The sequence below is a fragment of the Petromyzon marinus genome, chromosome 4 (assembly GCF_048934315.1).
Source record: "Petromyzon marinus isolate PM22_M1 ecotype Great Lakes invasive population chromosome 4, UKy_Petmar_22M1.pri1.0, whole genome shotgun sequence".
Taxonomy (NCBI): Eukaryota; Metazoa; Chordata; class Hyperoartia; order Petromyzontiformes; family Petromyzontidae; genus Petromyzon; species Petromyzon marinus.
In genome coordinates, this window is record NC_133670.1 from 2,223,866 (window position 1) to 2,237,328 (window position 13,463).

A 13,463-nucleotide genomic window follows, 5' to 3' on the forward strand; every position below is an offset into this window, starting at 1 on the left:
CAAGAATGCCGGAGTTGCAAATTTCTATCCATGGCGAGGGAACTACACTGAGACAACCTCCTGGGCCCTGCAGGGCTGAGGCTCACGAAGGGCCCCCACGTGCCTTGCACCGTCTGTGCCCCGTAGCACGCAGACACACAGCGGCGCGCGTGCAGATGGCACGGAGACCCAAGAGATGCCCTCTTGGGGGCAGAGGCTGCCCTTTGTGGGGCACCGCACATACCGATGTCAGAAGCGATCACGCCAACGCCACGACTTAATTTACGTGTAATTGTGCGCAGTTCGTTTCGGCCCTAAACTCATATGTTGGCTTTTAGAGGCGGCCAAATTAAAATGTAACAAAAAGCCACTTGAATCGATTCAAATTATTTTCATCCTCCCTCGCCAAACGCATTGCTGGAATTGAACCTAAATGTTCAGCAGAAGCTAGGCACAAACGCCGACATTGTGGTGTTGTGATTGCGGCATCTGAAGGCGCGCATAGCTCCAGCCGCCCGTGTATGTTAACAACGGCGTTGTAAATTTTGATTTAACAACGGCGTTGTAACCAACAAAAACAACAAAAAGTAGGCACGGACCTTTAGGGATCTTTCGCTCGCAGAGGATTTTTTTGCATTAATGCCGCTCATTTGGTTACCATAACAAGGCTGTTAATGCAATTACGCATTCCTCCCGCTCATCGTCACGGCAAAAAAGGCAACAAATGCCCAAAGTCTTCAGGCATCTCTGCTGCTTTCAGAGGGTCAGAGAACTGCACTCTGGCCCAGTGCCTCCCTATGAGGTGTTTCCTTCGCGTTTGCACTGATTAATGGTGTTTAACCGGCAATTCTGGGGGTGCAGCAAGACCCCGCTTACACCTAATCGAAGCCCGGAGAGCAAGTGGCTTTAGCCGTGACATCTGTTAGTGATTACTCGCGATGCCAACTACCCCGCGCGCGAGCGCGCTGGACATTTCTAAACAGCGTCCCGTTCGTGTCTGCATCATAAAAGCCGAAACGGGCTTTGCATTTGCAGAATCCCTCGTGGAAATGTGGGGAGCTTTATTGTTATTGCACCTGGAAAATGGAAACATTCGAGACGGAGACGTGAAGATTTCCTGCCCAACAGGAGAATGTGGAAGACTTGTTTCGGCACTACATTATCGAATTAGAGATTCGAGAGTGAGACTTTCTGAGGAGTTGGAAGGTTGTGTGGACGTGAACCACAACGATAGCCAGATGGTGCCGATTTTTGAGCCACTTCAAATCTACTTGGCAAACACGTGTCACTCGGCCTGCTCCTGGCATTGTCGCCCTGGGACGTTGTGTGTGAGCCCGCATTCCTCCGACGCGATTCGCCGCCCGAACGGAGGAGGTTAATTGTGATGCCGCTGCAAGAGGTGAAAATGTCAGAATGCTGCCCCCCCCCGCCCCCCGTTAACTTACACACCGCTGAAACAAGGGAATTGCCATTTCATTTGGGCAGCTTCGCGCGAGCGGTGAGAGCGACGATCGTGCTCAGCGGGTGCCGGGATGGATGGGATGGATGGATGGGAGGGAGGGGAGGGAGGAGAGGGGAGGGAGGGAGCGAGGGAGGGGAGGGAGGTAGGGAGGGAAGGAGGGGGGAGGGAGGGAGGGAGGGAGGGAGGGAGGCGGTACCTGTGAGGTCGAACGGGATGGGGTGGCAGGAAGGACGGGCCCCATCGCGGCCCCAGGGACACAGGTAGACCGCTCCACCCTCCGTCACTCCGGGCTGGGACGTGTTGGCCCGCGGAGCCCCGATCAGCACGCCAATGCTGGCCAAGCGCACAGACAAAACAAAGACAAATATCCCTCGGTAAAGCCTTTAACGTACCGATGGAGCAAGTGCTGTTTGCGAGCAGCAGCAGCTCATGTTAAGGCCAGAGCGCCACACGCCCGATCGCCTTTGTCTCCCCAATGTTGGTGCTTACACATCGCACGAGATACTCATTTAAGGCTTAGTCGACCTAGGGAAGACCCAGAACTGGTTCATATATTCATCACTGATGTTACCCGTGAGCTAGAATCCAAATTGTGTCGCTGGATTTGTGGCACGGTGCGCTAACCACTGCGCCACCGCTCCCCGACACGTACGTACACACCCACACATATTGCACAAGCGCAAGAACCTTCCCGTAACGTTGTGGTTATTTTCAGCATTAAAATGCAATCCCTTGCTTTTGCGGCCAAACATCAAAGCGATTTCCTGCTGCTCAAACGAGCATCAAGGCGGTGCTCATCTCCTGTTTAGAGCGCCGAGCCAGTGGTGGGCATTCCTAATTCCTATGGCAGGGGAAAGTTTATCCGTGTGACTATCGCTGTTGACAAGTGGTACTAATTGTATCGATCCTGGAGGGGATTGATGGGCTGAGTCAACCTCCAAGCAGCCTTCCAATGGCGAGCCTCTTGCTTTCCCGCTCGTCCGTACGGACCAGTGCCTCTCCGTGGCAGGTGACCGCCTCTTATCCTTCCGTTAGACTCGACCCATCTCCTAGCCACCGCAGCGCGTTCTGCGGTGGCTATAAGATGTTAACCACCTCGCCTGGTATACAGGAGGTCGTGGGTTCGATCCCGACCCTGACGACGCCTGCTGTATGTTTGGAGTCTGCGTGTCTCTCTCTCATTAGCATCATCACGGTGGCTAGGAGATGTTGACTACCTCGCCTGGTATACTGGAGGTCGTGGGTTCGATCCCGACCCTGAATGACGCCTGCTGTATGTTTGGAGTCTGCGTGTCTCTCTCTCATTAGCATCATCACGGTGGCTAGGAGATGTTAGCTACCTCACCTGGTATACTGGAGGTCGTGGGTTCGATCCCAACCCTGAATGACGCCTGCTGTATGTTTGGAGTCTGCGTGTCTCTCTCTCATTAGCATCATCACGGTGGCTCGGAGATGTTGACTACCTCGCCTGGTATACTGGAGGTCGTGGGTTCAATCCCAACCCTGACGACGCCTGCTGTATGTTTGGAGTCTGCGTCTCTCTCTCTCATCAGCATCATCACGGTGGCTAGGAGATGTTAACTACCTCGCCTGGTATACAGGAGGTCGTGGGTTCGATCCCGACCCTGACGACGACTGCTGCTGTATATTCGGAGTCTGTATGGCTCTCTCCAGTTTATTTTTCTCTGGGTCATCCGGTATTTTTCCTTCAACATTGCGAATCAACATCACGCGTTTACAGTATTTGGACTGCTGTACATTTCTACGTGATGATGAGCCACTTCGCTGGGCTACCATTTGTGGCCTGGTCGTTATGAAAAAGAACGTTATAGATCAGCGGGCCTTACTTGGTAAAAAAATATATAACAATAGTTTAGTTCATAATTTAACTCCAGCACGGGCTGGGAGGCGCCAATTGACTTGGGCGCTGCCCTATCAGCCTCCTTGAGCAGGATTACGCTTTTACTGGACTCGTTTCGTCCCTTCGGGTATAAATCACTCCTTAATGGCGAGTGTTCTTGCAGACAGCGCCTATACGAACTCGTTTTTTTTTTACAACCACCGCGGCGCATGAGTGGACCGGCAGCCCTTGTTAACGCTTGCGGTGTCTGGACGCAGCCCGGGAAATGCTATTGGGGGGGCGGTGGTTAGTGGTCGATAATAGGACACTCAGCAAATAGCCACTCCTCTCCTGATGTCATTGTCCTACTGGATTCTTCGTCTTCTTGGTTCCTTCGGTACAGTCACGTAGATAGAAAAAAATAAAAGTAAATAAAATAAAAAATAAAAACTACGACGATTCGATCACAACACAAACGATCGTCGTCAGGAGGAAAAAAGGGGGAATGCCATCGAGGGCAAGCTGCGAAAGTTTTCAGTCAAAATATGGATTCTGCATCGTCTGTCCCTGCTGTGGTGGCAGATCCAATGGGGGGCCCAACGGTAGCGTAGGTGCCCATCCATCGTGGTGCTGCGTAGCTCACGAGTAAGCTCCCAGCACGTGGAGCAATACGTCGGACATCACGCCGAAAAACGCGCCCAAGAGGCACACTCCTCCGTACGCTCATCACACACAGGGCCGGATGAAGATTTTGTAGGCCCCTGGGCTACAGGTACTGTGAGGCCCCCAGGAATATTTTCAAAAGGAAAACAAAGTTAAAGAAAATTTTAATTTATTTTTACAAGGCTAACAACTGCAGCCCCTAAAGCCTATACCTAAATCCGGCCCTGCTCACACAACGTGCTCTCTTACGCCACTTACTCGCTCGAAAATACAAGCGCCGCTCACGTGTCCCATACGCTGTCCTGCCCAGAGCACGCGCGGTTGTGAGCGCGACTGGCCCCTGTGCCCACACGCGACGTCTCAAGCGGCACGCGAGCGCGGTCATGAGTCTTCAACCCCATCTTGAACCCCAGGGGCGCCGTTCCCGGTCAGAGCAGCGATGATGGAGTGCCATGCCAGCGCCCACACGCGGCTGCCTCCGCGACTTAGCACGACGCTTAAGTCCGAGGAAGGGGGGCGCTGGTGAGTGCAGACCCTGCACGTCGCTGTGAACTCCACCGACAACCACAGCGGGCTCACGCTCCCGCTAGCAGGTGAGTTGGTGGGGGGGGGGGGCGCAGGGTGGTGAAGCAGCGGTAACACCTGTGCCTCACAGGAAGAAGCACCTGGGTTTGATACCCTGTGTGGAGTTGGTAAAAGTGATCTCCCTCGGTCTGCGTGGGTTTCCTCCGGGTTCCCATAGCTAAAACAACAATCAAACGTCGCTGGTATTGGGCCAAACATCCCACTGCTTGAAAAAAAAAGTTCTTGCAAATTACTCAAATTGGGATCACACACTGCAGCAGCGACATCGCCCCCGACTGCGACAACACCGGCAGGACCCTCCTGAAAAAGAGTGGAGGCTGAATGAGGCTCTTCTGGGTGAACGAGCATAAAAAAAAAGTGAAACTGCGTCTCCAATATTTGTAAATGTCTTTGTTCCACCTGGACTCCACGCTCTTCTCAACTGCAGTCACTGTTATTCGCGTGCCTTCAGACAGGTCAGAGAGTAAAACTTGCTTCAGCTGGAATTAGACGTTTTACACAATAAAAGACGGAGGTCTGTCGACGCGAACTAACGTCACGAACACTCCATACGATGTCCTCGCAGCGCTGTTCAAACACCTGCTGTGATCAAAGTCAGCATCCTCGGAACAATGTGAGTAAAATATCCGTGAATAGAATCGTCTTGCAATTTTTAAGAATCTTGTTAAACATTTCCCAGCATATTTCCTCGATGGGGTTGTTGTTGTTGTTGCAGGGAATCCAATTTTTTTCGCGCTTTTGAACATGCGCGCGCATATGCAGCAAAGCATTTTCTCCCGGTGCAATCCGATACAATGCCCGCAAGGAAGCACTTGCACTTAACGAAGACGCCACGACAGGATTTGAACCGGCCGAAACAGTGAGGGTGGATGTCCGGGTGAGACTGCTTCTCGTCACAGTGCCGTTGGCTGATTCATATTCCTTGGGAAAATCCCGCTTTGGGTTTTGGTGCTCATCTGTGGACTCTGTCTGAACATCTGGAACTCACAATTTGCTATCTCTACAGCATTGGCTTTGTTTTATTGATGCAAATGTTTCACTTCGTGCCGACTTTCAATGAGCGTTAATTTTTGTCCCTCCGCTGTTGAACATCGACGCGTTGTAACCGGGCCCGCTTTTTTGTTGTTGCAACAAACCAAAAAATATACAACAACAAAAAACCGATGCAAATGATGATTTAACATGGGCCTAAATAACCATACAATATCGTTAAAAAGATTCTTATTGATATTAATCTGTCAACTAAAGATCCATGAAAGCAACCATCTACAGCTAGGGGTGCACACTTAACGCGCGTGCTCCGAAGAAGGGCCATTGCCCGAAACGTCGCCTACAACAAATTGTTCTTCTCACGGCCACAGTGTTATCGACGAATGTGATGAGATTTAGTTTGACTCCGTAGCGATAGAATCCTGCGTGTGATCCTGCCACCACCAGTGGCTCGCTCGACTACCGCGATGTCAGCAGCGCCTCGGGGACACCCGCAGTGCCCCCTGTCGGTCCGCGAGACCTTCAACATCGGGGCAGTCGTCAGGTTACGAACACAGCCAGTTGCGTTCGTAAGTGGAGGAACCGCCTCACATCACGATGCGAGATGAACTCGGCTCTTCGGCGTTCCTGCGAACTCGCCGGGACCCCCCCCCATCCCCCACACACCCCCCTCCCCGCACCACCCACACACCCCCCCCGCACCCCCCACACCCCCCCATCCCCCACACACACCCCCCCGCACCCCCCCACACCCCCCACACCCCCCTCCCCCCCACACACACCCCCCCCCCCCCGATTGAAACGGCTGTAGTTCGCCGTATGGACCTGAAAACTCAATTTCCCTGTTCACGAATACGGGCTAAAGCCGTACGGGTTGACACGGCATGGCAATGCGAGGGCGCGGGTGTTAGGGTGGCAATGCGCGCGCGCGAGAGAGAGATGAAGACGATTCGATCAGTGGCCGTGGCTTCCAAGTGAGTGGCAACGCATCACCGAGGGCGTCAAGGAGTGGTGCCCAAACCCGGCCCCCTCTCTGCTTGCCACGCGCCTTGTCTGTGAGAGGCGCCTTTGCTGATAGTTGCACGCGAGTCACTTGGGGAGAAGTGGTGGTGGTAGTGGTGGTAGTGGTGGTGTAGCGGTCAGCGCGCTGCGCTACGAACCCGGCGGCCCGAGTCCCAGGCATCCTCTAGGTCGACTCAGCCTCAAATGAGTACCAGGTGTGGTGTGTGAACACCGCCACTGGGGAGACAAAGGCGGCCGGGAGTGGTGCTGGCCAGCCACCCCCTCGTGTGCCGTACCGGCCTTCATAGGTGCTCGCTAACAGCACTTGCCCCGACAGTTACAGGCTATACGGGGGGTCTTTGTATTTGGTGGTGTCACGGCGGGGAGACTCATCGTGCTTGGGGAAAGGAGAGAGAGAGAAAAAACTCCGTACGCTGTAGACGCCACGCATCTGGGATAACGTGAAATGGAAACTCTGTCGAGCTGAAGGCTTAATTTGCGTAATTGCGCTCATTTCCCTCGAAGCAACTTCGCAGAGCCCCGTCGCTCTGCTCAGATCGAGGCCGCCACGCGTCCTGGACCACAGCCCAAAGCGAACGACTCTTTCAGCTGGGCACGGGTCCGGGCCGAAACGTCAATAACCCCGCCGGCCAGATACGGCTGGCCAAGCGACAACCCTGCTGCGTACGAGCGCAGCGACGGAGTTGTAAACACAGACACACACGCACGCGCGGCGTGGTGAAGTATGGTCAAAGCAGCCACCACGGCAGACACATTGCGCGGGGAGACCTTAATTACGGTAAACTGTGAAATCCCAAAGTCAATTAATTTAATTAATGTAAACGTGTAAATACACGCAACGATAGCGAACATTTCAAATGCACACAACGGGCAACATTTTCACCCCGAACACTCCCAACTATAATCATCATCATTTTTAAAGTTTATTGTCGATTGTAGTGGATATCAATGCGGACATACTACACTTCTTTTTATTATTATTATTACGACGTTTCGCTCGCAGCACAATCGGTCTTCCACTTGTGTTGCGATCGAAACGTCGTCGTTTATTGTTATTTTCTTTGAACCTATCTACGTGACTTTACCGAAAGACCCAAAGACTATGGATTTCTGCAGTCACCAAAGCTTTAAGTCAACGTCTCTTCTTCTTTAGTACGGCCGCTGATATCGATGCAGGAGCATCAACTACAATTTCACATTCAGTCGGCCAAACCCAGACGGCCACGTCCATGAGCAGCGTGGTGGCATGACTGTTTCACGGGTGTAACATTCACTTCGGAACACAACGAGCATCCGAGCGACACCTTGTCGTGTGGCTAATGGCAACCCCTCTGGTATCGCTGATGTTGCTTCGTCGACTGTCGCTAATTATGAGCCACTCGACAGAGTGAGAGCACGGGCAGGGGGCCCCTTGGCTTTCGTGACCCGGCTACTGAGACGATCTTCGTCGCGTCTTCATTCGAGACTCATTCTCTCCGGAGCCTTCCGGGAGAAGTCTCAGTCAGCCACTCGGGGGGGGGGGGGGTGTCAAGTAGGAAGGATTCGACTGCGCGTGGCCAGAGTTGACAAAACGTCGTGGGATAGTATTTTAATTTTGGCGTGGATTTTGTTACCTACACGGGGCAGGTAACGAAATCCCACCGCGATAGGCTGCACCGCGCAAATCGAACGCAGCGTGCCTATCAAACTTTCTCGGACCACTCAGGCCAATGCAAACACTCACCCCCCCCCCCCCTCCCTCTCCCCCCACCGCTGGTGACAAAACGCATTCACCTTTATCTCTCTAAATAGCCGTAATACTAAATAAGTCATATTACCGGGACATAAAAAAACATGTTTTTGTAATGCAGCTATAGCATTTTTTTAGGGAGGGCATTTAAATCTTATGGATAGGATAGTTTAATCATGGTAGTTTAACTAACTTTTTTCTAAAATGAAATACCATACGTAAAATATTAATCAATGCCCGAAACAAAAGGCATGATAAACGTTGTCATTTTTGTGCGGATCAGCCTGCGTTTGTGTCCCACTCTCTCTCTCTGTGTTTGTTTTTCAGAGTGCGCGATTGAACTGGGTCCGCACGGTGTCCACTGAACAGCTGATTCACCGGCTGCGTGGTGCGTTTTCAAATCTCGCGAGCCCGCAGCTTGCCGCCTCGCGATGTATTGGGGTAGAGGCATTCCTACAGCTCAGGTGTAGTGCTGCAGTCTATACGCGCGGTCTCCCGTTAGCACGATTGGCTACGTAGGGCGCGAAAGAAATTCCACAGACGTGCAATGGCCCTCTCCCCTATTGCGGTCCAGAATCGGTGCATCGCCAAAGCCACTTAAAAGGCTCTCGGGAGGCTACGAATGCGCCATTTCTCAGCCATATATTCGCGCAAAGAAGTCGGCTTACCTTGTGACCTTCTGTGAAGAAATTCATAGTTATATGTTACTCGTCGTGATCACAACAATCATGATTGCGATGAGGGTGGTATTCATGATGACGATTTCCATAATGGTCATCACGTTCAACAGCAGTATCACATTAATGATGTCGGCCAACATCATAATGATCAATAATCGATGGGTGGGTTAGGCCACGTAATATCTGAGCAAATTTGTGTCGTTAAGACTCTTCACCGGACGCAAACTAATTAAATGTTTACGAGCTTTTAAGGCGCCAGATATAATCATTACAGCTAACTCACTCAATGAGTTGAAGATCGGTTCTCACAGCCAACGTTCATATCTCAATCAGATACAGCGGCGTTTCGTTCGGTCGCAAAATATTCCCTACGCGTACAATCATCGTCGTAATCATCACGACGATATCACAACCGCGATTATAATCGGGCAGCATCAGCGTTCGTCAATAGCCAGCGTTATCACGCTCGTATCACCAGCGACCCGCGCGGCATCGCGAGTGGGTGAAGTTGCACACTCACGCGTCTGGCTGCGTGTACAGATCCACCGCGTAGCCAAAGTAGGAGCCGGGTGGCCCCGCGTACTCCACGCCCGCCGACGTGTCCAGGTTGAATCCCCAGCCCGGGTGAACGAGACCACTCCACTGCACGCTGAGTCGCAGCAGCAGAAGCGGCAGCACTCGTGCCATGGTCGTTGCAGGCACTCTGCGTTCAGGGTGCGCGCTGCAGCAGGAGCAAGGGTTGCTTGATGGGGGTCGGGTCGAGCCGATCGCGGCTCCTACCCAGCTCGGCCCAACCCCCCTCCACACACCACAACCCCCAAACTCGTCCCCAGCAACCCCCACCCCCCTCTCCCACCGCCGCCACCACCACGTGCGGTGCAGCCTCGCCTAGCCCGGCTCGCTCTGGCTGGGGCAGATTGGGGGTCAGAGTTGGATGAATCTGCGGTCCAGCACCGACCTCGCACAAGCAGACACGTGCACGCATTTCTCCTCGAAGGTAAGGAGGCGAAAGGCGCAGCCCTGCAAAGCGCTCGCTCACGACACTTGCTGGCGGAAGGGACATGTCATGAGAGGGGGCCCTAGAGAAGCTCCTTTGGGGGGGGGTATTTTGGTCTTCTCTTCCTCTCTGGCCAGAGGTCAAGGGAGAGGTGGGGGTACCCACACTTTATCTCTCCACACGCGATCTGCCAATCGACTGATTGTGGGGCACCCCGGTATACTGCTGCGTGGACAAGCGGGGAGTTCATTGTTGCGCCTTTTGTTTCAGCTGCCGCGCCCGAGGATCGCATCGACGGCCTCTGGAATGAGATTCCAGTGTGCCCAAACATTTCAACACGGCAACAGCACAATATACCACGGGAAGCCCGACAGCGACGGATACGCCTGAGTCTGCTGACGATGCCCCAAAAGAGTTGAAGCCAGTCGAGAGCCGTGCTCGTTTTATAAACACGTTGCTGCTGAGGATGGGTTTGGAAAGCTCACGGGCTAATGCTGAGACCAGCAGAGGTCTGTTAGAATGCTTCAAGGCGTCAATGAATGCGTGCGGCAGATACAATCGTCGCATCTGGACGCATCAGCTGATGCCCCGTGAGGTGTGCGCACCAAAATTCGCATCTCAACGTTATACGGCCCGTGACCGTGCGCGTGCGTGTGACCTCGTCATTTCGTGAGTTGTTGCTTAAGTCGCATTCCTTTCATCCGGTGTCCGTAGGCCACAAAAGCTTCTGGCAGCGAATTAGGAGTGGGAATGCAACAGGACGGTAAATGGCACCAGTGCGTGCAGAGGCGGTGCTCACAGATTGCGGCTCTGTTACCAGCTAAGGCGGTCAACATCGCTGTTCTTTGCATTCCCCGGTAACCTCATGAAAAAAAACGGTTACCGCTTTTACTGCACTAATAATTTTATTAAAACTCGCACACATTCGTGAATAGCACCGTGGCTTTCAAAGGAAAACATAACAGCTGACGTTTCGGGAAATTACTCTTCTTCGTGGCACATGCTTGTATACCACCACTGCCAACGCAGCATCGCCGCATATAATTCGCAACGCACGCATAGAAATGCCCCCAGCATAGCGGGGTAAATATTTGGAAACGTCTTGAAAGAATACACGTTAAAGATGTTGACACTTTCAACTGAGGAATTAAGGCAGCTGCCAAAGTGGTGGTGGTGTTAATGGTTTATCGCCCGTTTGATTCCATCTCCTGGCTCGGCATTTGAAACCATGGGGTATATATATATATTTTTAAATCGGTGCATTCGTGACGACAAAATCCAATTCCCAGTATTGTTCACTTTGCTGCGTGCAGACTTATTGTCTTGTATATAGCTGGTCACTTCACATCTCATTCGTAATGTTTTATGCACGCAATTATACTTTGTTTTAAAATTTATGCCGCTTCCTGGAAAGAAAGAAAGAAAGAAACAAAAAACCTCCCCCTCCCCCCCCCCCCAGTACATGACAGACGTGATGAGCTCAGGTTAAATGATGCGCGGACATTGCCGGCACAATTCCACTGCCCCGCAGGGTTCCACTCGGCACTCGTCCCGGATGCATTCGGCGTGGCATCTCCCGATGAGCGATACAAGCGACGCCTGTCCCGTAGACTCTCTCTCCCCTGGGGCAGCTGTGAATTCACGCGACTGCGACCCAGCCCGCCGTTACTTTCAACGGCGTCTCTCGTGACTTCGCTGCGGTGCTGTTGCACGCCGAGCCTTGGGGGCGTTTAAAAGAGGCCCGTGGCTGAACCCGCACTTGCAGAACAACGCTTAATGTACTCCGGGTCTCGGTCTGCCCGTGTGAGAAATTAAACACGCAGCCATGCCACTCTTCTTGAGACCAAATCGCCCGGAATGCGCCCAGTCTCGTCATATCTCGGCGGCCAAGCCGAGTTGAGCCTGGACAATGCTTGGATGGGCAACCATCACCACAAAAACAAAGATCACCACCCCCCCTCGTATAGCCTTAATTGACATTTTTGGGGCAGGTGCTGTTAGCGAGCGCCTGTGAAGAACCGTCACGGCACGCGAGCGGTTAGGTGGCCAGCACCACGCCCGGCCGTCTTTGTCTCCCTAGTGACGATGTTTACTACACACCGCACCGGATAACTCATTTGAGGCTGAGTCGACCTACACACACATACACACACGTGGCCATCGAGCTTGCGGGGCTACGCGGGTTGGCAGCACGAGGGCAGGGCAGTATAAAATCCATTGCTGTGCTGCACACTACTTTCGCGTGCTCCCACGTAGACTGCACGCGTTCCCAGACTTTACCAAGCCGCACGGACCAGGCTGGGGAAGTAAGGTCGAGTAGCCCTCACGTCCAGCACTGGCGTGGAGCAATGCCGGATTATCCTAGTAGCAAAACTAGATACGTATGCTACGGGCCCCGCACTTACTTTCAAGGGCCCCGCACTTTCAAGGGCCCCGCACTTTCAAGGGCCCCGCACTAAATGATTTCAAGCCATCAATTCCGGTTCAGTGATTCTGCACTTGCTCTATTACTATAGTACTCTACTGCCTTCAACTTTTATGAACGACTGGGTGTTTAAGGTTGGGGATTAGTCGTATTATCTGGCTGTATAGCAAATGAAAAAAATACAATTACTTTACTATGCAAGTTAAAAATGTGTGTTTTCATATTTATGTTTTTTTTTATTAATTTTAAATTAATTCATAACATATGCTACGGGCCCGCACTAGCTTAATCCGGCACTGGCGTGGACCCCCCCCCCCCTCACCTAGGCATCATCCAGCAGTGGAGTGAGAATGAGGGCTGTAGGAAGTGTTCGCATGCGGCCCCATCGGAGAGGGCTTCGGGCGCAGCAGCAGCGCCCCCTGTGGGCCACGCACGGTGCGGCCACATCCACTGGGGGGGCAGAGCGATACTCGCAGCGAGAGTGACAGACACTGGCGGAGCCAGTGGGGGGGGGGGGGGGGGGGGGGTGGCACGTGCCCCCCCAATGCCCCCCCCCCCAATGATCCGATCGAAATCCCTAATTTCGATCGGATCATTGAGGTTTATTAGTAATACATCGGGATTTTGCGACCCCCACTGCCACTGTGTAGCATATTATTACGTGCCAGGGACTCCATGAGATGATAGGACAATAGTCTGAGTCCATAATTTGCAATAAGTAACGGCAAAGCAGTTATAAGCGACTCACAGAATTGTGCGCAGTTGCGTATACAGAGTCCACGACTTCCCTGAAGGCATCAACACCTTCAGTGAGCGCGATGCCGATCACACAACGCGGTTCGAATTCGACCCTCTATCGATGGCTGCGCCATCGCCGCACACGCGGTGAATCAAAAGCAAGGGACAAGTTTCTACTTACTAACAACTCCCCTATCGTTTCTCATTGCTGGAGGGGTTGCCCCCCCCCCCTACCTGAAAAGGAGGTCTATCATCATCGATAGGGGGACTAATAATGAGTCATCATCATCATCATCAGCATGGCAGGTCTATCATCATCGATAGGAGTACTGATCAGTTGTCATCATCATCG

General features: G+C 52.7%; 1 protein-coding gene across 1 annotated transcript in view; it reads right to left on the reverse strand.

The window, feature by feature from the left end:
• The window catches only part of LOC116938838 (integrin alpha-8-like), a 135,639-nt gene extending 125,904 nt beyond the window's left edge, over positions 1 to 9,735 (reverse strand). The window contains exons 1-2 of the mRNA XM_032946541.2: positions 9,472 to 9,735; positions 1,638 to 1,774 (exon numbers count right to left, since the gene is read on the reverse strand). Coding sequence (XP_032802432.2) covers positions 1,638 to 1,774; positions 9,472 to 9,638 — 304 coding nt within the window. The 5' untranslated portion in view covers positions 9,639 to 9,735. The remainder of the gene's footprint in view (positions 1 to 1,637; positions 1,775 to 9,471) is intronic.
• Positions 9,736 to 13,463: the final 3,728 nt, after the last annotated feature.